This window comes from Sciurus vulgaris, assembly GCF_902686455.1.
Source record: "Sciurus vulgaris genome assembly, chromosome: 1".
Lineage (NCBI taxonomy): Eukaryota > Metazoa > Chordata > Mammalia > Rodentia > Sciuridae > Sciurus > Sciurus vulgaris.
Window position 1 is genome coordinate 64,824,969 of NC_136461.1, and position 26,392 is coordinate 64,851,360.

At 41.3% G+C, this 26,392-nt stretch overlaps 1 protein-coding gene across 1 annotated transcript in view; it reads left to right on the forward strand.

Annotated features, from left to right (window-relative positions):
- ST6GALNAC5 (ST6 N-acetylgalactosaminide alpha-2,6-sialyltransferase 5) overlaps positions 1 to 26,392 on the forward strand; it is a 177,578-nt gene that overhangs the window by 143,202 nt on the left and 7,984 nt on the right. The window contains exons 3-4 of the mRNA XM_079129322.1: positions 6,383 to 6,792; positions 12,183 to 12,290. Coding sequence (XP_078985448.1) covers positions 6,383 to 6,792; positions 12,183 to 12,290 — 518 coding nt within the window. The remainder of the gene's footprint in view (positions 1 to 6,382; positions 6,793 to 12,182; positions 12,291 to 26,392) is intronic.

Consider the following 26,392-nt stretch of genomic DNA (forward strand, 5'->3'; position numbering starts at 1 on the left):
ATGGGCATTATGTGCTGAGGTACCTTTCCCTCTGCCAAATAAATCAGAATTTTAAAAAGTGGAGCCTAATATTGCTGTGCTGCAAATGTTTGCAAGGACATCACCGAGTGTTTTAGGTGTCAAGTTTAATTTGACTTGGCCTGGTCTAGTCTCTTAAGAAAGGTTTCAGAGGCATCAGCTGGGTCACAGAGAGAATTCCAGCTGCTTTTGCTTCTCAGGATGTGAAAGAACCTTGATTTCCTGAGCATGTTTCCCTAAGAAGGGATTGCTCCTGTCACCACAGCCCAATGGGGTTAGTTGTAATGAAAGTTGTCATGCTTTTCTATTCCCTGAGTTTGGAGATTTGTTTTTGGTGTTTTGTTTGTTTTGTTTTGTTGGAGGCAGGAAGATAAAGTGGTGAGAGACTCATTCACACATTTTAAAATACTCTAAAACATTCATGAACCTTGGTCTACGTTTTGGACACTGTCATAGGTTCTAGGATGATGGCAAATGCTTACAAACTATCAAAATGCAAAAGGGATAGCAAAAATAAAATTATAAGCTCTGCATGTGCATGCACGTGTGTCTGTGAATCCACTCTCCCTCTGGAGGACCATCGCCTGCTTGGACAGACTGCTGTGCAGCACGCCCACCTGCTTGTGGGGGCCTGGACTGCAGCTCAGCGCCCCAGCGGCCTGGAGAATGGGTAACTCCTCCATGAGCTGTGGATTTTTCTGGGCATTTTTCACCTCACAACAGCTCTAATGACCTTGGCATCAAGCTCTTACTGGGGATTAATAACTGGCTGGGCTTAATGGCCCTTACTGTGTCCTGGGCCATTTTCCCAGCCAGCCATTAATTCCAGGCAGTGCCCTGAGCTCTGGCCATTATGGCTCCCTGGGCCGAGAAGCTGCCTGAGGCAACTGGCCACAGCCTCCTCTGCAGACAGAAGTTTCCATGGCCCACTCCTTTTCCCCATGGCTTCAGTACTAAGGGCTGGGCTTACAGACAAACTGTTGGGGCATCACATTACATCTACTTTTTATGTCTCAGGAAGCAGGCTTTCTCAGAGAACAGAGAAGACATGAGATTGGTTTTCATTCCCTCATTTGTCCATTCCTCTGTCTATTCAGTATTAATTAAATGATTTTTATGGATCAGGATGGAAGAGAGATTTCCAAGATCAGAGAGACCTAATATGGGTGACTTTGTTTTCTACCAATAGGATGAAATTCCTCACCAAATGGGACCTTAAGGAAAATGTTCCAAAGGATCTGGGAGGTTAAATACGATGAGGAAGAAGCCAGAGAGAAGGCGGAGAATCCACTGGGGAGGCACCTACCTCCTGTGCCCTCCTTGGTGACACTTCATCTGCTAGGCTGGCAGCAGAGCCTCTAGTGTTCCCCTCCCCACACTCTACTCAGTGACTGGTCAGCCCCGCATCCTAGGGCTTAAGGAAGGGACATGTAAGCATTCATCGGGACTCAACTCACCACGGCATGGGTACTTCCACCAATGCCATTAAGATGCTAAGGCTTCTGCTGATACTGAGACGTGGAAGAATGTGGCTCTCTCTGAAAACGAGCACATCCTAAGAAACGGGGTCACACAATTTGTATAATTTTTAATCATTCTGCTTCCAAGACATCATTAGTCCCTCTGAATGCAGAAAATAGACTTCATTTCCTCCTTTGGAAGTGGTTCTGCCTTGGGTACATGCTCTTCTCAGCAGCTGGGAGTACAGCATTATGTTTAGAACAGCTATTGTCATTTTATTGGCACCACTGACCAAAAGGCACATAAGGCGTAATTCAGACTTCAGTCTTTCTGCATTGTTTGGTACAACTGCACAGCTTGGAGAAGGGGTGCAGTACCAAGGGCAATTGGTAACACAGAGCTCAGGCCAGTGGGCAGGAAAGATGAGGGAGGATTGTCTGGGATCAGGTCAACCCCGGCATGCTCTGGTGGCATATGGTAATCACAGAAGGTCAGTGTGGCACATCAGGAAACTTGGCCTGCTCTGAAAGGCAGGTTTCAGCCTCTACTGCTCACGTCTAACCACAGACTGTCACCTCTGTTCAACTAAGACCATCTTAGTCAAAATCATCAAGTCCAAAGAACATTTCTGAGGTCTTGTCCTAGTGTGGCTCACGCTACCATTGACTACTCCCTCCCTTCTAATCATACCCTGTGTTCATTTCCATGGCACATTCCTTCCTGTTGTGTTCCCACCACTCTGGTTCTTCTAGACAGGCTCAGATGCTCCCTTATCTTTGATCCTGTGGCCTCTTGTGCCTGATGAGTTATGGTGCTTACTGTGTGATCTCGTTAATTGTCTGTCTGGGAACACCCTCCTCCTGGATTGTGCACTCCTTGAGAAGGAGGTCTCATTGATCATTTTATCTATAGAGCCAAGTGCAGTGCCTGGCACATAGTAGAAATGCTATCATTGAATAAATCGCCCTCATCATTATATGTATACAGAATGTGCAGGTAAAATAAGGAAGGGGAAAGTAAAGTATTTCCTCCTTCCTTTGGTCACTTAAATTGCCCCTCACGCTAGCTGTTCACCCAAGGGATTCGGAAGGACTCCTCCCTCCATGTTCTAGCAGTTTCCTGAGGGGAATAGGGGTCACTTTCTTGGCATCTGGAATCTGGCTCTTCCTCAAGAGGCAAGTCAGGCCTTCACCATGTTTTGCCATCATGGCCTTAAGGTCTAGCTGGCCAAGTCTGCTGTGCATGATCCTCCAAGGAGTGCAGGTACTGAATAGAAGACCTCTACCACTTACTGAATCCATCTGGCCCAGTTCCCTCAGAGCAGTAACACTGTGGATTAAGAAACGGCATAACTGGGTTTCTGGGAGGGAGGAAAGGAGACAGGCAATGAGCTAAGGAAACATCCTGGGACCCTTACTTTTTCTACTGCACTGCAGTGCATGATGCTCCATCCCACTGGCTCTTAAGTCAGATTTCCCGAGTTGTAATCCCAACTCTCCCACTTCCTAATTGTGCAATCTTGAGCAAATTTCTTTACATTTTTATTCTTTGACATTCTCATTTGTAAAGTGAGAGTGATAATATAGTATCTACCTTATAAAATTATTTGAAGGATTAATATACTATATAAAAAGCTCAGAACAGCCTGGCATGTGAAAAGCACCCAATAAATATCAGCTACTTGACTCTTTATACTCCCAGCTTTGCTGTGCTCTAAACAACCCTATCACTCATACTTCCAGCAGAGCCCTCTCCTGGTGCCCTGTCACACATTTATGCACTCTCACTGACCCACTGTCCCTCACTAAAATGCAAGCTTTCAAGGATTTTCTTCTCCCCATCTTTGCATTCTGATTGCCGACCACAGAGCCTGTCACCTCAGAGCAATTGGATGTTGTATGAATGATGAGAATTCGCAATGGTCGGCTTTCCATTTCACAAGCCCATGTGTCAATTACAAACCCAAAGTGTTCAGCACTGATTTAGTGAGTACTTACAATGTGTTCCACACTAACTGATAATTCTAAGAGCCCCTGTCATTTATGGAACGACCACTGTGCCAAATTCTATGCTAAGGATTGGATTCAACCACATGCAATTTCTATTTTTGCTGATCAAATATTGGCAATCAAATGACATATATATATATATAATTTTGCTAATTCTACCAAGGTAGAGTGGGCTGTTTTCCTCAATAGAGATGAAGCAACAGGTTTGTGAAGGTTAGTGACTTACCAAGGCTCTATAGTTAATAGGTGGTGGAAACAGGCTGGACCCTCCTGCCACAGCTAAGATCCTGTGCTCTTAGGTTCCATGCAGTAAGAGAAAGCAACTGCCCTCAGGTGCTCTCGGTCAGGTTCTGAAGTCAGAGCCATGGCTCTGGGAAACTTCCAGAGTAAATATAAGACCGAATATATGTAGTACAAAGTTGGGTCTGATTTCCCAAAACTGTGCATCCAGTGTGTCCTGCTCAAAGCCAGAGAAGTTAGAAGGGCAGAGACTCTGCAGAAAATACAACAGGCAGCTTTCCTTTGGAGTGTCTTGATTGTCGTTTCCTTTTGCACTTATTGGCCTTTGCCTCAGGCTCTAATTTCATTATCTTCTAAAAGCAACTAAGAGATAGTTCTCATTAAAGATGAACAAGGGGACTGTTTAATTTGTTAGAATGTAGGTGTTCAGAAAGTAAATCACTAGTTCGGGATGTTGAACTGAACATTGCTATTGGAGTTGTCCCTGGCAGGCCACTACAGCCAAGACTTCCCCATTTGTGAAAACTCTACTATAGGGCAATAGTTACAAAAACAGCTTGGTACTAGCACCAAATCAGACAGGTAGATCAATGGTACAGGATAGAAGACACGGAGACATACCCACATAAGTACAGCAACCTCATTCTAGACAAGGGTGCCAAAAACTTACAATGGAGAAAAGATAGCCTCTTTGACAAATGGTGCTGGGAAAAATGGAAATCCATATGCAGTAAAATGAAACTAAACCCCTATTTCTCACCCTGTTCAAAACTCAACTCAAAATGAATCAAGGATCTAGGAATTAGACCTGAGACCCTTCACCAAATAGAAGAAAAAGTAGGCCTGAATCTCCATCATGTTGGCTTAGGACCAGACTTCCTTAACAATACCCCCATAGCTCAAGAAATAAAAGCAAGAATCAATAAATGGGATAGATTCAAACTAAAAAGTTTTTTCTCAGCAAAGGAAACAATCAATAATGCGAAAAAGCCTACAGAATGGTAGAAAATCTTTTACACACACACTTCAGACAGAGCGCTCATCTCCAAAGTTTATAGAGAACTTAAAAAACTTTATACCCAAAGAATCCAATCAATAAATGGGCTAAGGAAATGGGCAGACACTTCACAGAAGATATACAGATGATCAACAAATACATGAAAAAGTGCTCATCATCCCTGGTAATTAGAGAAATGCAAATTAAAACCACCCTAAGATTTCATCTAACTCCAATTAGAATGGCTATTATCAAGAACACAAGCAATATAAGTGTTGGCATGGATGTGGGGAAAAAGGCACATTCATACATTGCTGGTGGAGTTGCAAATTAGTGCAGCCACTCTGGAAAGCAGTATGGAGATTTCTCAGAAAGTTTGGAATGGACCCACCATTTGACCCAGCTATCCCACTTCTCAGTTTATACACAAAGGACTTAAAATCAGCATACTACAGAGATACAGCCACATCAATGTTCATAGCAGCTCAATTCACAATAGTTAAATTGTGGAACCAACCTAGATGCCCTCAATAGATGAATGGATAAAGAAACTGTGGTATATATACACAATGGAATATTATTCAGCCATAAAGAAGAATAAAAGTATGGCATTTGCTGGTAAATGGATGAAGTTGAAAAATATCATGCTAAGTGAAATAGACCAAGCCCCAAAACCCAAAGGCTGAATGATTTCTCTGATAGTGCATGACAATTTATAAAGATATGGGGTGGGGGAGGGGGAGAGAAGAATGAAGGAACTTTGTAGAGGAAAAAGGGGCGGGAGGGGGTGGGAATGGAAAAACAGTAGAATGAAACAGACAGTATTACCCTATATATATATGTATATGTATGATTACATGAATGGCGTGAATATACATTGTGTATAACAAAAGAAATGAAAAGCTGTACCCTATTTGTGTACAATGAATCAAAATGTGTCTGTAAAAATAAAAAAAGAAGAAAAAAATAGAAAAAAGAAAATGGACCAATTCAGCTTCCCTCTCTGCTTCCCTGCCTTTTAAATGGGAGAAATGATCCTAATTGTCATTTCAAAATTATGGCATTGAAGGGGTTACAATTTGCATGACATCTTCATGTGATTCTTAGGTAATGTTTATTTAGGGTAAACATATTTGTACAGCATCCAAAAATATTAGTAAATGCTTAACTTTTCAATAAGATCATCAAGACCAGTGTCAGAGCAATTTGCAGTATCATCTTCTCTTCTGTTTGGGGGTAACTTTGAATTCAGAAAAACCTAGTTTTGAACATTTGCCTTCATTACTCCATAGTTACTCATCTTTGGGAAAATTTCTTAACATCTCTAAGCTTGAGTTACCCTCCTCTGTAAAATGACCATGATGGCAGCCCCACTGGGTTCATGTGTCAGTGTGGTTACTTAACATCAAGAAAGCTTCTAGTCAATGTTGGGCAGATCAGCGTACCAGCTCTTTCTCTCTTGTCCAAACTTCCCTGTCTCCAGTTCAGAAGAGACTGTTAGGATTCACGAATTCGTAGCAGATGGGTACAATCTGGCATAGGAGGGAGGAGAAGGGAGATGGACGCCATTACCCCGAGGCAGGGAAGTAACCTGCTGGTGTCAAGTAAAGGTTAAATCCATTGTCCTAACAGTGTCCTTCTCTCCCCTGCCTTCCAGCCACTGAAAATGCACTGCAGAGACTGTGCTCTGGTGACCAGCTCAGGGCATCTGCTGCATAGTCGACAAGGCCCCCAGATTGACCAGACAGAGTGTGTCATCCGTATGAATGATGCCCCCACCCGTGGCTATGGGCGCGACGTAGGCAATCGCACCAGCCTGAGGGTCATTGCTCATTCCAGCATCCAGAGGATCCTCCGCAACCGCCATGACCTGCTCAACGTGAGCCAGGGCACCGTGTTCATCTTCTGGGGCCCCAGCAGCTACATGAGGCGAGATGGCAAGGGACAGGTGTACAACAACCTGCAGCTCTTGAGCCAGGTGCTGCCCCGGCTAAAGTCCTTCATGATCACACGCCATAAGATGTTGCATTTTGATGAGCTATTCAAACAGGAGACCGGCAAAGACAGGTACCCGGGCTCAGGTGGAGGGAGGCTGAGGGTGCAGGGATGGAGCACGTTGGTGTTGACTGAGTCGCCAGAAGCAAAGGTTCTGCTCAGGGTCTGTGTTGTGGGCCCCACTGCTCATGTCATTGAGAGAGTTCATCCGTAGGGTTCTCCTGGAGACTGGGATGCTCAAAATCTTTCTCAGAAAGTATACTCAGGCTGATACCCAGACCAATCAGGATTTATTGTACAGCATCCAAAAATATTAGTAAATGCTTAACTTTTCAATAAGATCATCAAGACCAGTGTCAGAGCAATTTGCAGTATCATCAAGTAAGGAAGGAGCTGGGGTTGGGGTAGCCTCCCCATGGGTCCAGGGGATCAGTTGTGAGAGAACAGGTAGGATGTTGGAGAAAAGCCCCCCTGTGACTGCACTCAGGAGAGCTGAGGGGAGGAGCACAAGACAAGGTCAAGAGATGAAGCATCACACATGAATTAGCCAGATCAGGATGGAACAAAAGTCAGAGAGCCATCCAGGGCTCTGGTGCAGTGTGGTACAGATTCATAGCGCTGGGCTGAAGTTTGGCGTTATTGTGTGGTCTTGGACGTGTTATCTATTATTTTACAGACTCAATGAACTTACATGTGAAAATGACTTCCAATCCCAGACTGGTCTACTGATTAAATTTCCATGGTTCCTTAATTCTAAAACATGTACTTGTGTAGTTAATATACATTTAGTGATGTGATTTACTCTTCTTATAAAAACTGTTATTGAGTCAGTTTCTTATCTTAGAAGTACAGAGATAAGTGAAATAAAGAATATAAATTACCAAATTCATTATTTGGCCACATAGTCAGCATATTATTAGAGAACAGTCTTAAAGAAATACTAAAGTACATAAAACCCAAAGTATTTGTGTGGAAGAGTTACCTTCATAAATCCTGGAAGCCTTTTGACTGTTTGAGGGCTGACAGTGGCAGGAGTGGGCCTGGGGTTCAGGAGGGGGTGGAGAGGCATTGCTGCTAGTAACCACATGGCCCCCATCCTGGAAAGACCCAGCAGCCCCATGGTTAGACCACTGAGTCTCCTGACCATCATTCCAAGCAGCCACAAAACCCAGTTATGTAATACCCTTTAATCCCCACAGATAAGAGAGACTGCTACTCATGTGAATGAGTTATTTAATTAAGAAAGTATTTTATAAAAGATGAAGAAGGAAGTTCACTTTTACTGCTTGGAAATTTTGAAATAAGTAGAAACTCTTCACTAGAAAACACTTATGTCTTTTTCATTGAATGATTTTTTGGTACAGTTAAGTATTCCTGAAACTCTGCCACAGAGCTAGCCACTGAGGATCCAAGCACATTGCTCTGGATTTCCTTAAGGGATCATGTTAAGTAGATAACTTGGAGACAACCATCCCACCCTTTGCCACTTAGGATCTTCGGGAAACAATCTCACACCAAGACACATCCTACTTATCACTGAATTCTAACCAGTGAAAACTTTCTGCTCACTGCTTCTACCTCCCTGGTCATCCCAGCACAAATCTTTGCAGATAAGCTCCTGAGTCTGTTTCAACAAACATCATCTACTAGGACCCATTCAATTCTAGTTGGGGAGGATCACACTTATGAATTTGTAGTGACCCTTCTAGAAGCTTCTTACCTGTAGGAAACTGTTCTTACAAAAAATTTTGGGGGAGGTACTGGGGATTGAACCCAGAGGTACTTAACCACTGAGCTACATCCCCCCCCCCCCCCCCCTTTTTTTTTTTTTTAATTTGGAGACAGGGTCCTGCTAAGTTGCTTAGGGCCTCACTAAGTTGCTGAGGCTGGCTTTGAACCTGTGATCCTCCTGCCTCAGCCTCATGAGTCACTGGAATTACAGGTGTGCACCACCACACCTGACTAGGAAAGTGCTTTTAAAAAGCTAATATTGTTGACTCAATATTTTTCTATGTCTGTATTCTTAATGTGCAGCCTTCTCCAAGCTAAAAGAACCAAGTCAGAAATGGTCTTTCAGGACAAAACTATTTCTGTAAATTGAAATACAAAACATTTAGGGTGTAATGATATTTTCTCTGTGTATGCATTTCTTGAAACCCAATGAAACAGTAGCATGTATTGAAGGTATGTAAAATATGGAATATCTAATTTGCAAATCTCATGATCAGGACATTTATTTCAGGCTAATATTTTGAAAAAATGTGATAATTCAATAAATTTTGATTTATAGAAGTTTCACCCTACTTAAAAGTGGAGGGGAAAATGGCTCAAGAACAATCTGCAATTAAGAAGCATGACAAATGACATAGATGGCCAAGTAGTATTCTTTGATATTAGAAAGTAACTGTACTTGAAAATAACTTTATAATTGAATAAGGGTACATTAGGAAAATATGATTCAGAACCAATATTATAGTAATTAGATAAAGGAAGCATAAATGAAATAACTGCAGGAAGAATATTTCCATTGAGATTATAAATGAGATTCTGGTGGAGCAGAAAGGCCTTTAATTGTAATTTAGTGTGCACTATAGAATTATCAGCTCAGTGTGTTACTTCATCATATAAAAGAATATCTGATAATTTCCCCTAATAAGCACATGACAGCTCTTCATATTCTTTCATTACAGCTGATTAAGTGTAAAAACAGTAGATATTCCTTTGTTGGAAAAAAAAAAAGAGTTGAAATCTTTTTAGAAAGACAGTACAAAGCAGTTGTATTTCTATAGCACGTGATCCCAAAAGGCTATCATTTGGGAAGTCTGGGGAATTTTAAGTGGCACTTTAAAGAACTCTCACTGTAGTTTCTTTACTCCTCTACTTTATATTCTCCCTGTTTTTACCCACGAAGCCTTTTTCTGTAGAGCCACATCTTCCTGTGTTGAAGACCGTGGTTTTTGATCTCTACTACATCACACAAGAGAACGAAAATTATGGGAGAGCCTCTACCCCTGTTGGAAAAGCCCTCTTTGGTGCTTCCAGTAGCTCTAAAATCATAGGGGATATAGGCGTGATTCCCAGATCAAGACGCCACAATATAAGGGAGTGTCATCCTACTCTAGGGCTCCACATCCTCCCAGTTATTATTCACCCAAATTAGGTCAAGAAGAACTGACCAAGGCATTATCACAGCACAGAGGCAAAGACTGGTTTTAACTTAAGGGAAGTCACTTCCTCTCCATACCCTTGCAGTTCAGTGAGTTCTGCTCCAATGCAATCTCTTTCAGCCTCCAAGTCTTTGTGAATATAAGCCCTGGTGAGAAGAGAGGGAGATTGTTAGTTCCTATGTGGGTTGGAAGCTTCTGAATTTTATTTTATTTTATTTATTTGTTCTACTTAGTTTTACATGACAACAGAATGCATTTCAATTGGTTGTACACAAATGGAGTACAACTTTTCATTTCTCTGTTGTACATGATGTAAAGTCACACCATTTGTGCAATCATACATGTACATAGGGTAATGATGTCTGTCTGTCTCATTCCACCATCTTTCCTACCCTGCTGCCCCCTCCCCTACCCTCATTCTCCTCTGCCCAATCCGAAGTTCCTTCATTCTTCCCTTACCCGCCTTCCCCCCATTATGTATCAGCACCCACTTATCAGAGAAAACATTTGGCCTTTGGTTTTTTGGGATTGTCTGAATTTTATAATTGCTACTCTGACTACTGATGATGACTCCTACATAAGACCCCAGTAGCAGAGTATTGGAAGGATTTTCTTCATGGATACTAAAAGCACTGAGAGGAATCGTTGAATTATTTACTTTTTTTGCTCAATCTAGCAACCAAAAGAGAAAGAAAGGATCTTGTTGAATCAACACACTACACTGGACACTTCATGAGTGTTCTCTCATTTAGTTCTTAAATAGCCCAGAGGACAGAGCTTCCCATGTCTGTCTTATAGATAAGAAATCAAGGGTTAGAAATCAGCAACAAACTGCGTCAGATCATCCAGTTGGTTATGATAGAAATAGGAGAGATTCAAGCCTGTGTTGTTCCCATTTTTAAATGCACTTCCTAGAACAATACTGGATGGAATGGAATGGAGAAAAAAATAAGCAAAGGGCTTAAGAACTAGAAAGTTGAAACCACAATTTGGGAGTAACTGAATCATCCATGCCTGCCAGGTATTTGATAAAATAAAGGACTGCTTAAAAAATATTTTAGTCCTTATTTGAAATGGAAATAATGCAGACTACTTAACAAAAGTCTTCCTTCTTCTCAAGGAGGGGTGCTACGCAAGGCAAATAAAAAAGCCTTTTTGCAACTCTGTTATTCACATCACATCTGGTGCTGTGGCTGGTCAAAGTCAGACAGTCTGACCTTGGGGATAAGGTGTTTGAAACTGGCTAATGAGGCATGCCATAAGCACTGGAAAAAAAGTACAAGTGGCAACCCCCAAAGAATTGAAATTAATATCTATAGCAGTGTAGCATGGGAGACCGAGTCATCTCACAGGGTCAAATTAGACCTTGGTGTTACATCTCTGCAGTTATCCTTAGGCTTGGCATATTGCTCAGTGCAGATGTGTGACTGGGCAAATTAGTGAATGTGGAATACATAGATTCATTCCTTAAATTTGTTAATTTTTGACTTCTAATAAAAGTTTTCAGAGGGCCTTGAGTGTTCTAAGGTAAAATAAAGCAAAGGCTCAGTTAAATATAAGCACTCCTATGGCCCTTTTCCTCTGGTCATTAACTCCTTCCTAAATAAGTATGTTTGTCCTAAGATGTTCAGTCCCAATGTTGGTCTACTTGAAGACAAGCTTGGACCTTGAGATTGATCAATTGATCAATAGATCGATAGACACATCCACATGTTTGTTCATATTTGAATTATTCATTATCATGACTGGGGACAGAGTCAGTGGTAGAGCACTTGCCTCACCTGCATGCACAAGGCCCTGGGTTCCATCCCCAGCACTGGAAATTAATTAATTCTTCATTACCTAGCCTGCTTGGGGTATAGGAACATTTCTACTTAGACTCAAATAATCTAGTAAATAAAAAAATTGTCCCCACAGACATTGCCATCTTACAAGAAATTGAGTTGTGATAACACATATGTAAATGTTGAAACGTTGATCATTTTCTTTGGTGATACAGAAGTCCTCTGAGCATCCTTTAGTGTCACAAATGCACCATGATAGAGTATCAACATTAGTTATGATTATACCATGTCATCTGGTGCTGTTGATAAGAGAGATCAATTTGGTAAAGTTCCACATATTTACTAAGTGGACAGAGTATATGTATGTATGTGTGTGTGCATGCGTGTGTGTATCTGTATCTGTCTGTCTGTCTGACTATGGTCCGCCTTGCCCCAGAAAAAATTTAAGGTGGTAATGGAGGATATGATGACTGCTTTACCAGCTTGCAGACTTAATCACTGTTCCTTCCAGGAAGATCTCCAATACTTGGCTCAGCACTGGCTGGTTCACAATGACGATTGCTCTGGAGCTGTGTGACAGGATCAATGTTTATGGTATGGTGCCCCCAGACTTCTGCAGGTAGGATTTATTCTGCAAGTGTAATTTGTCAGCAGTGTTGTACAGGGTTTATAAATATTCTGCTTCTGAATATCAACCACGAAACATGTCTGTCTTCTTGAACCAATTAATTAGCATGTCCCAAGTTCTGGTTCTAGAAACAACAAACAGCATTTAATTATGTGATATAAAATATTGAAAGTTTTTGTTTGTACTCCTAGAGAATTAATCCATCTTATGGGCTTCATTTATCCTCTGAATATTTATCAGCCAAAAGTAATGCAATAATTGGCATAATATTAACAATGAACAAGCATTAAGAAATATTAGTTTTATTCTCATTTGAAAGGAATGTCATATTTTTAAATGAATTAAAGAGGGAAATTCCTTTAACAGTGAAGCCTGTTTTCTAAAATTAAAATATCCCTTTGAGCCTCTTTCTCTTACCACATCAGTAGGCTCAGTTTGCAGTTCTAAGGCCAGAAAGCACAAGCACAATTATTTTGATGTATCATTTTAAAGGCAGCACATGCACATGTCTGTGGCTGCCTTGAGCTCCCTGCTGGCACGTGCCCAGGCAGTGTGTGTGCACCAGCAAAGCCTCACAGTATGCAGGGTCTGATTTGTGGAAGCCCATTTGAAAACTTACTTGTAATTTTAAGTACTCAGGTCAATACATTCTGAAAGCACCTTAGTTTTCAGGAATGCCCAATAGTCTGCACATGGTCTCACTTCTGCTCTTCAAATGGTCAAAACTGGGGCTGTTGTATTTTAAACTTGCTGGTTAAAATTTATGCTTGCCTATGCCTTCATGAGTTTTAAACCTAACAATGGCTCAAAGGCCATAGATCTTTAGGCAAAAGCTATAATTCGGAGGTTTAAAGCAAGGATAAAAAAGAATATTTAATCATGCCTGGAAATTAATAATGCTAGTCAACTTTCTGTTGCTATAACTGAATACTACAAACTAAGGAATTTATAAAGAATAAAGGTTTCTTTAAATCAGGGTTCTGGAGGCATGGAGGTACAAGGTCAAAAGGGTGCATATGGTAAAGGCCTTCTTGCTGGTAGGGCTCTGCAGAGTTCGGGGACAGCACAGGACAGCCCATGGAGAGAGGGGCACACACAAAACAGAAACAAACTGGCTTTCATAACAGACCCACTAGATAACCCACTAATGCATTAATCCATATATCCATTAATCCATTCATGGGGGTAGAATCTTCCTGAACCAATCACGTCTTACAGGACCCACCTAGTCTCCCTTCTTAATATCTCACTATAAGGATTAAATTTCATCCCAAGTTTTGGTGGGTACATTCAAAAACTGTAGCAATGCCATTACCATTTTGCCACTCTTCTACCATTTTAAATGCAAAAGTTCAGCACAATAAAAGATGGCGAGTATGACAGAGTCAGGTTACAAAGAAGGAAGGTTGATGCAAGGGTGTCCTGTGCAGGGCCAGACTGCAAAGGTAAAGCCCAGCTTCGCATGTGCCAACCTAGGGTGACCATGACAAGGCACTTCCTCTCCCTATGTCTCAGCTTCCAGACCCGTAGAAATGGATGTGATGCTGATAACAGACTGCCTCCAAGAGTCGTGGGTGGATTAAATAAGTTAATACATGTGAAGTGCTTGGAACTGCGCCTGGTACGTGGCAAGCATGAGGCAAGTTAGCTTGGATTCTCACCCAGTTCCTCATCACTTAATTCACTGGCATTGTTTCCCTGTTTAACAACTTAGGTGCAAAAAGAAGGGAGGATGGTATGAAAAAGCAAACTGCCTCCTCAAACCAACAACCTAACAAAGGCAGGGAGAACAGCACTACATTCACGCAAAGAGTCGTCAAAGTTAATGGTTATATGGCAGATATAATTATGTAATATCGCCATCAGGGTACTGGAAAGAAAAAGCATGAATAAGTTGAAATGTTAATGCTTTAGAGTGTTTAAGGAAAGATTCCATTTATTATGGAAAACAAATGAAAGTCAAGTTAACCTGACATTTCCCTTACTCAGTTAGTTCATCACAACTTCACGTACAGTAGGATGGAAACGATTCATGGGATGATACTTACAAGGAAATTAAGATAATGTCAGTGCACCATATGCTGCCACTGGCTCTGGGTTTCTATTCCTCAGCTGCTATTGGAAAGGTTCGGCAGTTGTCTGCGTGAGATACTATCAGCAAGGACTCTGCAAAAGGATCCCTATGCTTGGGGTCCTGTCAGAGAACATGGAGAAGTGTTGGGCATCACCTGGAAGTGAAGGGCTGGAGAGAGTACCCTGCTGTCAATCATCATTGTGCCTGTTAGGCAAGGGTGAATGGGAAGGCCAGGAGTGGCACAGATGGATTCGGGAGATCCTTTCTTCTTCATTTCCAGGCCATGTTGGTTGAATTACCATACAGCAGCCCCTATGTGACCATGAGCTTTGTTTTTCTTCTTTGTAAAATGGGGATAAGAAAATGATGATAAAAACAAGCAGGTCACAGAGAGGATAAAATGAGATAGTGGATGTATAGTATTTGGTGCAATGTCCCATACAGTGCTTAAGAAAGATCATTTAATACCACTAATATTGCTAACATATTAATATTATGCTGAAAAATATTTAAAATAATTAATATTATCCCAAACATTATTTTAGAGTTGCACCCAAAGATACAAAGAATCTAGGAAGGAGAGTTCCAAGAATAAGACACAGCCTTCCCGGCCTAAGAGTTTATGAATATCTTTCTGCTTATAGTGAAATAATAACGGACATGGCAAGCCACATACCATGAAACTATTTTTGCAATAGACAGCTTTTGCAAACCTCGCCAAAAGAGATAAATGACTTTTGCAAACAGTATCTGCCTAAGAGAATGAAAAAAAAAAAAAAACACACTTGAAAGTTAGTCCTGCCCCTGAGATGGCAGACCTCGACTGGTTGGGTCCACCAGAATGTAACTTCACTGTGGGCAGAGTTTTGCATGCTTGATTCAGTGTTTAGAGTCCTAGTGGACAAGATAGTAGATATTTACTACCTGGCATACAGGAGATGCCTTGTAAATATCAAGTGAATAATGACCCTGTCCTCTGCTCTCTCCTGAATGCTATAGAAAAGGTGTTGTATATGGAGGAAAATAAGGAACTCTGCCTGTAAGCTGTGTGACACTGAGAAAGTTATTTAACTACACTGAGCCCTAGAAATCTTGAGCAAGTTACTCAGTGACTCTCAGAAGTCTTAGCTTTCGCATCTGTAAAATGGTTATGAGAACAGTAGTGGCCTTGGGAGAGTACATGATAATTCCATTAGGTAACAAATGAGGGATGTTTAGCACAGTCCTGGGGAATGTTCAGCACACAGAAGGTTACCAGGGGAAGGGTTTCAGCAGTGAGCCTGTGTGACTATCCATTGGCACATCTTAGGAAGATACCCCAAAAGTATGATGCCTGGTGCTTAGTTGGTGAGGGGGCCTGATTCCTGGAAATGGAGGAACACTGGTGGCCTTTGTGAAGTGGATCTCACTTTTGTTCACTGCTGAGAAAGGGCTTCACGTGGTCTCCTCTTGCAACATCGCACGGGTTACTTGAGTGAGCCTCAGCAGCCTTCCTAAGCTTCCCATCTCTCAGCCACAAGAGCCAGATTTTAGCAAACAAAGGGAAAGCCAGCAGTAAATTAACTATTTCATACCTTAAGATGCAATTCGTACTCTCAAATGAAATCGTTAACTGAAAAAACCACAGAGACTTTCATTGATTCAACTTGCTCAGGTTGGACTCTAGGAAGTAAGTGTGGATGAATGAGACAGGGTCTCTGCCTTCAGTTTCCTGACTCTCACTTGATCACAACTCAGTCACAAGGCCCAGAAAGGTAACACAAGGTGACAAAATGTCCACTCTCTGTCAGTGCATTGAGCCCCTGCGCTTTATTGAAACATCTACCTCTGACTTTCAGACTGGACTCAGAGAAGCCCTTGCATTGCCAAGGCAAGGAGTCAAGATGACAGAACACTGGACTATCCCACCCCACTCAGAGCAGACCCACTTGGATCTGTTTGTACACGTGGGCTCTCACATAGGATTTCTTTTCAACAAGAGCCCTTGGCAAACAGGCAACTTGACAATCTCTGGTCTAAGATACAATCGTGCTGCTTTCCAGTCTAAATCTAACTCTCACACACTTTGCAGGAGAGTTTGACCATCACCTTTTTATTTCTAGGAAAGCTGAGGAATAGAAAGCCAACGCGCTGAACTCACACCCATTGTGGCATCTAACATGGGGTGGGGGTGATTCAAAGGGTATATCAGCAGCCATACGGATGGTGTGAGGGAGGGGATGCAGTGGGAGAGGAAGTGTGGCCTAGATTGTATCTCAGAGGAGCAAACAGCTAAGCAATGTGTGAGCTCCAAGTTAAGGGTGGGTAGGATATTCGCCCCTACAAACCTGAAGCTGCCATTTTCTATCCAGCTCTCCTGGAACTGTGGCCTTCTCTTTCCACCCAGCCTGAATTACTTTCAGGATCACTCATTAGAAAGAAAATGTCTAGTAGCCCCTAAAATTATTCCAAACAGACTATGGGGTAAGACTGATAGCCTCATATTTGTATTTAAAACTACTGGGGAAGGTGGTGATATATAAATGGCCACGGTGGTAGGCGATATTCAAGACCTATAGGAATCCAGCACTGACTAAAAGTCATCTGAGGGGCCAGAACCTTTCCTTCTTGGATTTGCTTAGCACCACAGCCTCCTGACTGCTACTCTCCAACCCTGGTCTTTTTCCTCTGCAAACATCACTGTGCAGCCAGATAACACCACAAATCTGACCTCACCACTTGACACTGTTCAGTGGCCTACCCCTCAAAGCTTTTAAAACAAGAGTCCGCACTTCCAAGCTCAGCACACATGAGCCCCTCAGAATCAAGCTTTTACAAACCTCTGTAGTCATGTCTCCTCCACTAACACGGATATCTTTGAACCCCACTGAAAATCTTGTCAAGGAAGTCACCCTGCAGACACCCGTCCCTACACTCCCAGCTGGGAAGGCCCCTCCCCTAACTTTCTTAATCTGACTGGTTACTATTGGTTCTTTACTAATAATATTAATGACTGATATTTTGTGTGCACTTAACTCACCCCAGCACTGTGCCTAGCATGAACATGTGTTATTCTATTGAGCCTTATTATAATCTGATAAGGTGAACAGCATCAGTATCACTACTTTACACAAAGACTGAAGCGGCTGGCCAAGGGGCCGAGGATTTGAATCCAGGCCTCTAGGGTGCAGGGGCCCAAGTTTTTAACCCTCTACTGCCCTGTTTCACATAGAGCAGCCCACTTCCTCAAACCCTCCTCAACATGTGAGTCAGATCTTGGGGGCCCACTGGCCTTCTACCTCTATGCTGCCCTACCTCAGTGACCGATTGGTCCACTGCCTTCATTTGTTTCTTGGCTTCTTAAGAAGAAGGGTCATGCCTTAGTCCCCATTTGTAGCTGTAGCACTTGTCATTGTGCCTGGCACATATTATGTGTTCAGTATAAACTGGTTCAATGATAAACAAAAAGATCTTTCCTTGTGGATATTTTGTTGCAAGACAAAAAGTGCCAGGTAATTGAAAAGTATAATTAGCAAATGGCAAATTTGGATTTTGAGGGAGACCCAGAAGTCAATGGTGGCCCTAATGTCTCATTCTTAGCCAGAGGCAGCATTGTGTCCTCAAAGGAGAGCTCATGTATCAGTCCTTCCCCCATTGCCAGACTTCATGCTCATCAGTGTTCAGAAAGCTGGAGAAAATAAATGCCATGTTGCACCAGAGACAGCATCAAAATATATTATTCTGTGGACAGTAGACACTTAAATCATGCCACATCTACGAAGGAAGCCAGATCCTTTCTCCTTGAATGGACTATAAATTGCACGGTAAAGACCTGTTATCATTGCTTTCTAAACTAAGTTATGATGAGTATTTTTAACCTCATTTTCCATTGTAAATTATTTGCGATAATAATGGGCCTAGCATTTAAATTCTACCTAATAATCTTATTTCTGGTCATACTTAGCACATTACCAAGTTTACAACTCTCTGTTACCCATCATTTCTTGAGTATTAATTAGCGGGGTAATGATTCAGAGTGATCACTGTCATGGAACTAAATTAATATCTCATCCATAATGTGAAGGACATCTCAAAGGTATCGTGAATACCAGAGAGTTGATTCTGCTAGAATTATTAGCTAGCGAACATTTATAAAGCTGCCAGCAATAAGTACCAGGGGAAGTTCCTACTTGGAGATAGTCCACCATGCAGAATCAGACACTTACGGTAGACAGGTGTGCCACCCATGTGGTTTGTTTTATGAAGTACAATTAAAGCATACTGTTGTATTTCCTCCTGGAAGCTCATTGTTTCCTCCAACTTTGCCATGATTTGACCAACTTTTACCAGTCACTGGGTGTTTTTATTACATTCCTCTGTTTCCCTGATCCATTCTGAGATGTCTACCCAAAGAGCCTAAGTTATGGGGGCCAATGTGGAGTTTGGGTGACTCATCTTGGCTCTTTGTCCCATGAAAGGACAAGCAGCTGCCGGTTCTTTTTGTTTTACGTGCTCCAGACACGTGGTATTACTGCCACAGACTTGCAAATGAGCAACGAATTTCCTTCCAAAGAGGTTCCAAAGTCAAGAAATCAAGGCAGCAGAGTATGTATGACTTGGTTTGTCTTCTGAACCTAGAGCAGATATTTTTAATGTTTTTTTAATTTATTCTTTTTATGTATACATGACAGTAGAGTGTATTTTCACATATTATACATACATGGAGCATAACATTCTAATTAGGATCCCATTCTCCTGGTTTTACATGATGTGGAGTTTCACTGGTGGTATATTCATATATGAACATAGGAGAGTTATGTCTGATTCATGGCACCTTCTTTCCTATTCCTATTTAGGAAAGGATGTAGAGACATTTTCTTTTGAATACTACAGGGTGACCCCAACAGCTTCTGACAAGCCAATTGAAGAGCAACCTAGACACTTGACAGCTATTAGTACCAACTATATGCCATGCACCACATCAAAAATAGAATGTATTTAAAGAGAGTGAACACTCTAGAAAAAGACAAAAACATTATTCTTTCCTTGGGACAACTGCAGCCCCAAACCCAGTGAGCAGGGGCAACCAAGATGGTAGATGAGAAAAAGCCATTTCCTTTCCTCATTCATCACACGGTTCTTGACTGAACCCCTGTAACAGAAGACAAATCGACAACAATAGAAAGCATACACATTTATTTAATGTAAGTTTTGGGTGGGGAGCCTTCAGAAATGAAGACCCAATGAAAGGGAGGAGCCTGCATGTTTTTATACTAAGTTCGAAGAAGAGGACAGTAGTGGAGAAATAGATAGGGCAAAAAGGGTATGATCTAATGAGGACGCATTGGGTGGGAGTTAGCAGGTCCTAACTCAGATTCCTCTCTGCATCTCTGAGTCTTTGAGGATGAAGATATTCCTCTCCTCTGAGTGTGTGTGTGTGGGGGGGGGGGGTACTTCTGAATAAAGGCTTTATAATCTACTTTAGAGGAAGGTCCTTTAAGACCTAGTTTGGGGAGGAAGGGTGAGAGGAAGATGGGAGTGACTTTCCTGCTTCTGCTGCTTCTTCAAATATTTTGGGGTAGTATATGCTAAATCTCATCTGTACCCCCAAATTGCGTATCCTCCCTTGCTTGTTAATATTGTGAGGTTTCCTCCCAATTGTACAACTTGCTTTGGAAGATTCAAAAACGGGGCACTGCAAACCCATGCTGCCATTAACAGTGGTGAGCAGAACCATAAACAAGCCTGAGGCCTCTGCTTACCATCGTGCATAGAGCAAGCACCCCACAAGGGGCACCTCGGAGGTAGGAGTTCTGGAATACTGCAGCCAGCTCCCAGTCATGTGCCGCTGATCCCAACGGAAACCCTGTGACCTTAGTACAGCTCTCCCACCTAGGGACAGGAGCTTCTCCAAGACATAGAACCTCACTCTGAGTCCATGGTCAACCAGCTTGGGTCTAAATCTGGACTCTGAAATCTCTTTGGTTTTTCTGGGCATGAATTTTCTCATCTGTAAAATATGCATGATGACAGTATATCTTTTTTTTTGGGGGGGGGTATTGTGTGTGTTACATAAGTTAGTATGTGTAGAGTGCTGAGCACTGTGGTCTGGGTTGAAGTGCTCCAGTATTGCAGGTGATGGTCCATGAGTAAGGCTGTGTGCCTGAAGCCAGACACAGGATCTCTACCTGGGTGCCACGTGCTCAGATGGAAAGGGAATCACATTAGTTAAACACTGCAGCGTGGCAGGACCTACAAATTCAGTCTTCTCAAACATGTTTGCATATTAGAAACTCCTAAGGAGCTTTTTAACATTAGAAGCTCCTGAGGAGCTTCTTTTTAAATTAAAAAAAATATATATATACACACACACACACACACACACACACACACACACACATTAAGATGTATGTTATTCCCAGTGGTTCCAAAGTTTGAGGCAGGAGGATGGAGAGTTCAAAGCCAGCCTCAGCAAAAGTGAAGTGCTAAGCAACTCAGTGAGACCCTGTCTCTAAATAAAATACAAAATAGGTTAGGGATGTGGCTCAGTGGTTGAGTGTCCCTGAGTTCAATCCCTGGTACCCCCCCACCCCCCAAAAAAGATATATATTACTTATATAGTAACATTTGTTTTAAATAATTTAGAATTACCAAAAGGTTGAGTTTACATACCCTTTATCCAGCTTCCCCTAATAATGATATTTTTCCTAACTATGGTCCAATGTTCAAAACTAAGAAATCAACCTCAGTACAATGCTTAAACTGCAGCCTTTATTGAAATTTTCCAGTTTCTCTGATAATATAATTTATCTCCTCCAAAATCTAGCCCAAGATTCCCTTGGATTTACTTATCTTCTTTCTTTAGTCTCCTCAAATATCTTTCTTTCATGACCTTGACACCCTTGAAAAGTACTGGTCAGGCATTTTGCATGATGTTCCCCACTGTAGGTTTTTCTGATATTTTCCCCATTATAAAATTGTGGTCATACATTCCCGGGAAGGATACCACTGAAGTGCTAAGTCCTTCACAGCCTCTCCTATGAGGAGGTACATGATGGCAATATCTTCTTATTGGCCACGTTAACCTTGATCATTTGGTTAACCTTGATCATTTGGTCTACTGGGTCTACCCATTGTAAAGTTACTATTTTCCCCTTGGTCATTAGTAAATAACTTGGGGAAAATAAGTTTAAGACTATGCAAATGACCTATTTCCTCTCCTTTTCCCCACTAATGTTCCATTCATTGATATATCTTGCCTATAATAATTGTTGCACTGTTTTAGGGTTTTAGGGTGGTTTTTCTATTCCCTCCTTTTTTTTATATATGAAATGGTTTCTTTTTTACTAGTTCTTTAGTGGTACATAACAGTAGAATCCATTTTGATATAATTATACAAGCATTGAATAATTTTATTCTAATTCACACTCCAGTATCTCTGCTTCCCATTCCCTTTCCCCATCTGAAATAGTTTCTCATTTATTCAGTTAATAAGTTCTTAATTAGGGTCTACTATATGCTGGTTACTCCTGAAAGTGCAGGGGACATGCAGTGAATAAAACAGTCCTAAGTTCACAAAGCTTACATTCCAGTGAAGAAGTCAATAAACAAGTAAACAAGTGTGTGTATGTGTGTTACATATTGACCAGTACTGCTATGGAGAGAAATGGAATGCCAGTGGTGTGCTGCTGACTGACACTGAAGCAGAAGCTTGAAGGAAGTGAGGTGGTGAGCCTTGAGAATGGATGTCCTGAGGAAAAGCATTCTGCACAGAGGGCAGAGCCAGGCCAAAGCAATCACAGTGGAGTGAGGAGGGTGGTGGGGTCTGGTGAGAGCAGGTGTCTGCGCAGAGGCTGGATGTGAAACTGGGTTGGGTTTGTGCTCTTGTGCTGATACTACATCACCAGAACCACGTGTTCCCTGAGCCACTGCCCTTCCTGCCTGGACTCTAGAATGGAGAATGGACCATGGTTGCATGCCACTGAGATTTTCTTATGCAGCATTTTTGTGGCTATAACTGACTGGTATGCTTCTACATTTTCTCTCCCCTCCCAATTTCTTAGTTTATCATTTTCTTTCCTTCCAGACTTCTTTTTTGTTTAATTTTGATTCATTGTACACAAATGGGGTACAACTATCATTTTTGTGGTTGTACACGGAGTTGCACCATTTGTGTAATCATACATGTATATAGGGTAATGATGTTTGTCTCATTCTATTATCTTTCCTTCCCCCCACCCCTCTCAGCCCCCCATTTCCCTCTACACAATCCATCCTTCTTCCATTATTCCCATTATGTATCATCATCCACTTATCAGAGAAATCATTCGGCCTTTGGTTTTTTGGGATTGGCTTATTTCACATAGCATGATATTCTCCAACTCCATCAGTTTACCTGCAAATGCCATAATTTTATTCTTCTTTATGGATGAATAATATTCCATTGTGTATATATACCACAGTTTCTTTATCCATTCATCTATTGAAGGATATCTAGATTGGTTCCACAATCTAGTTATTGTGAATTTAGTTGCTATAAACATTGATGTAGCTGCATCACTGTGGTATGTTGCTTTTAATTCCTTTGGGTATAGGCCAAGGAGTGGGATAGCTGGGTCAAATGGTGGTTCCATTCCAAGTTTCCTAAGGAATCTCCATACTGCTTTCCAGAGTGGCTACACTAATTTGCAACCCCACCAGCAATGTATGAGTGTACCTTTCTCCCCACATCCTCACCAACAACTGTTGTTGCTTGTATTCTTGATGATAGACATTATTATTGGGGTGAGAAGGAATCTTAGGGTAGTTTTGATTTGCATTTGTCTTATTACTAGAGATGTTGAACATTTTTTCATATATCTGTTGATTGCTTGTAGATCTTCTGTGAAGTGTCTTCTCATTTCCTTAGCCCATTTATTGATTGGGTTATTTGTATTCTTGATGTAAAGTTTTTTGAGTTCTTTATAGATTCTGAAGATTAGTGCTCTATCTGAAGTATGAGTGGCAAAGATTTTCTCCCACCCTGTGGGCTTTCTCTGCACATTGTTGTTTCCTTTGCTAAGAAAAAGTGTTTAGTTTGAATCTATCCCAATTATTGATTCCTGCTTTTATTTCTTGTGCTTTGGGAGTCATGGAAGTCTGGTCCTAGACATCATAAAGATTTGGACCTACTTTTTCTTCTATTAGGGGCAGGGTCTGGTCCAATTCCTAGGTCCTTGATCCATTTTGAGTTGAGTTTTGTGCAGGGTGAGAGAGAGGGATTTGATTTCATTTTGCTGCATATGGATTTCCAGTTTTGCGAGCACCATTTGTTGAAGAGGCTATCTTTTCTCCATTGTTCATTTTCGGCACCTTTGTCTAGTATGAGATAACTGTATTCATGCGGGTTTGTCTCTGTGTTCTCTATTCTGTACCATTGGTCTACCTGTCTATTTTGGTGCCAATACCATGCTGTTTTTGTTACTATTGCTCTGTTTTATGCATTTTTATTCATAAGTGATGAACCCTCTGAAAGAGAAATTAGGAAACTACCCCATTCACAATAGCCTCAAAAAACAATACATAGCAATCAATCTAACAAAAGAGGTGAAAGACCTCTACAATGAGAACTATAGAACACTAAAGAAAGAAATTAAAGAAAACCTTAGAAGATGGAAAGATCTCCCATGTTCTTGGATAGGCAGAATTAATATTGTCAAAATGGTCATACTAACAAAAGCGCTATACAAATTCAATGCATTTCCAATTAAAATACCAACGATGCACCTCATTGAAATAGAGCAAGCAATCATGAAATTCATTTGGAAGAATAAGAGACCCAAAATAGCTAAAGCAATCTTTAGCAGGAAGAGCAAAGCAGGTAGTATCACAATACCAGGCCTTCAACTATACTTCCCTCATTCTTTCTACATTTATTATTTGGAATTCATTTGCAATGAAATGCTATTGCTTATCCCATTTATTTATTCATCTATTTATTATAATCATCACAGACTCATGGGTATTTATTTCATTTTATGGATTTTATTATCCAATACTGTAATTATTTATTTTGATGCTCAAACCTAAGGCACTTCAAAAAATACCTGTGTCTGGGATCTCTCCAAATCTTTTAATCCAGAAGCTATGAAAACAGTACACTGGTAAGAGTATTTCTTTAAAACTCCCCAGGTACACTAAATGTTAGTTCCTTCACTCTCCCCTCCTGCTCCCTCTAAAAAAAATAAAGGGGGGGGGGGACAAACAAACAAACAGACAAACAAAAAACCCTTCTTTGTATTGTTCTGCAGGACTTGTGCCCACATTGGCTGTTAAGAGTGAGCTACTCGGAGAACTGGCTCTGTAACTATCTCCCCACCTCAACTCATTCAGCTTCACTCTTCCCCAAACAAGAACTGGGGCACTAGAATCCTTCCTTTTACAATAGCCTCTGAACCTGGAAATTATGCTGATGTTCATGACTCTTTTCACTGGGGTCAGTAAGGGAATAAAAAGTTATGTTAGCCTTTAGAAAGTCAGGTTTGAGAAGAGACCTCAGGAATTACGACCCTAAGCTAGGAAGAGCTTTCTAAACCAAAAGGCGGGAGATCTCTTAAAGCAGGAGAGCTTCTTCTTCCCTCCTGCGGATCTGCCTTCCCAAATCCTGAAAAGCACTTTTCTGCTATTTGGACAGAGTGTTCAAGTGTGGAAACAGCTCTCACTAACATGAATGGCCCATTTGGACACCTCTGAAATCATGATTCCCAAATACATGCATTTAATTCGCCCTTTAGGTGATCAATGTGGAGCCAGATAAGTTTTCATTCAAAGAGATGGTCTTCCTGAATAAGGAAATTGATCACATAGCATCCTTTAGCTGGTTTCCAATTACCCTCTATTCCTAGGTGCCAAATCAATCTCATGATATTTTTAGAAACCTAATTGTTTCTTTAGTCAGATTGATGCCAATAAAATGTCCAAAAAGTAGATGAATCAGATTTAAAACCCGATTTGAGATGGAAAAAGCTTAACTCCAAGTATACTGTGGCTATGGCTTGAGCACGGTTTCTGAAATTATGCCATGTGAATCTGTGGAGGCTTAACTCATGAGTTTCTACTCTTTTTTGTTCACTTTTTCTTCATGTGGTCACTTCCAATCTGAATTTTCCCTGGTATGCAATTTCTATATTGAAAATACCCTCTATTAAAATTTTAAAGGAATTCCAATTTCCAGGGGAAATAAATCTGTAAAATCTGAAATAAGACAAGAAAGGATTCAGAGTTTCACTATACTTCCAATTCAGGCATTCTAGAGATGCAAAGTGTTAATTCAACACAGCATCCAAGCCAGGATGAGCAATGTTTAGATGCTGCATGACAAAAATAAATCTGTCTTCCTGGAAGAACTTTAACCTAAGAGGAGAAGCTGCTCAAAGGTTTATTGTTGTCAGAGCCACAAACTCGACACCTCTCTTGATAAAAGACTTCGATCCCTGACCCCAGTAAAGTTGCTACTCTAAAAGCCATTTGTGTATTGATCTCCTCTGAAGAAAACAAATAGGTGGCTAGCAGGATGAGCATCTTTGGGAAACCAAGCTCCTGTCCTTAGTGCAGAGCCCAGTGATTGGAGGGGGACCCCAGGGCATGAGACTCTGAAAGGCAAGAAGCTGGGAACATGGGCCTTTTCTCCTCTTAGTCTCTCGCCAAGGCCCATTGGTAAGTGTAGTTCAAGATAGAAAAGTTTGTCTGCTAGAAAACTTTGATTTTATCATCTGCTCTTCAAGAGACAGAAGAGGCGGGGAGGACTGGTTGAGAATGGAGACTAATCTGCAAATAGCAAACCCACAATGAGACACAAACCTCCCCATGTGTTAATCCTATGCATACCATCTTGAAATAAGTCAGCGTTTCTTGTTTGAGGCTGAGACAAGGACACAGAGGCAAAACCATGCTGTCAAGCCACCCATCAGGGATTAAGGACTTGGAATTTACAGACCAAGAGACCCTCATCCTTAAGTATATGGGACATTGAAAGGGACAAGACAAAGAGGGTGGCATCTTG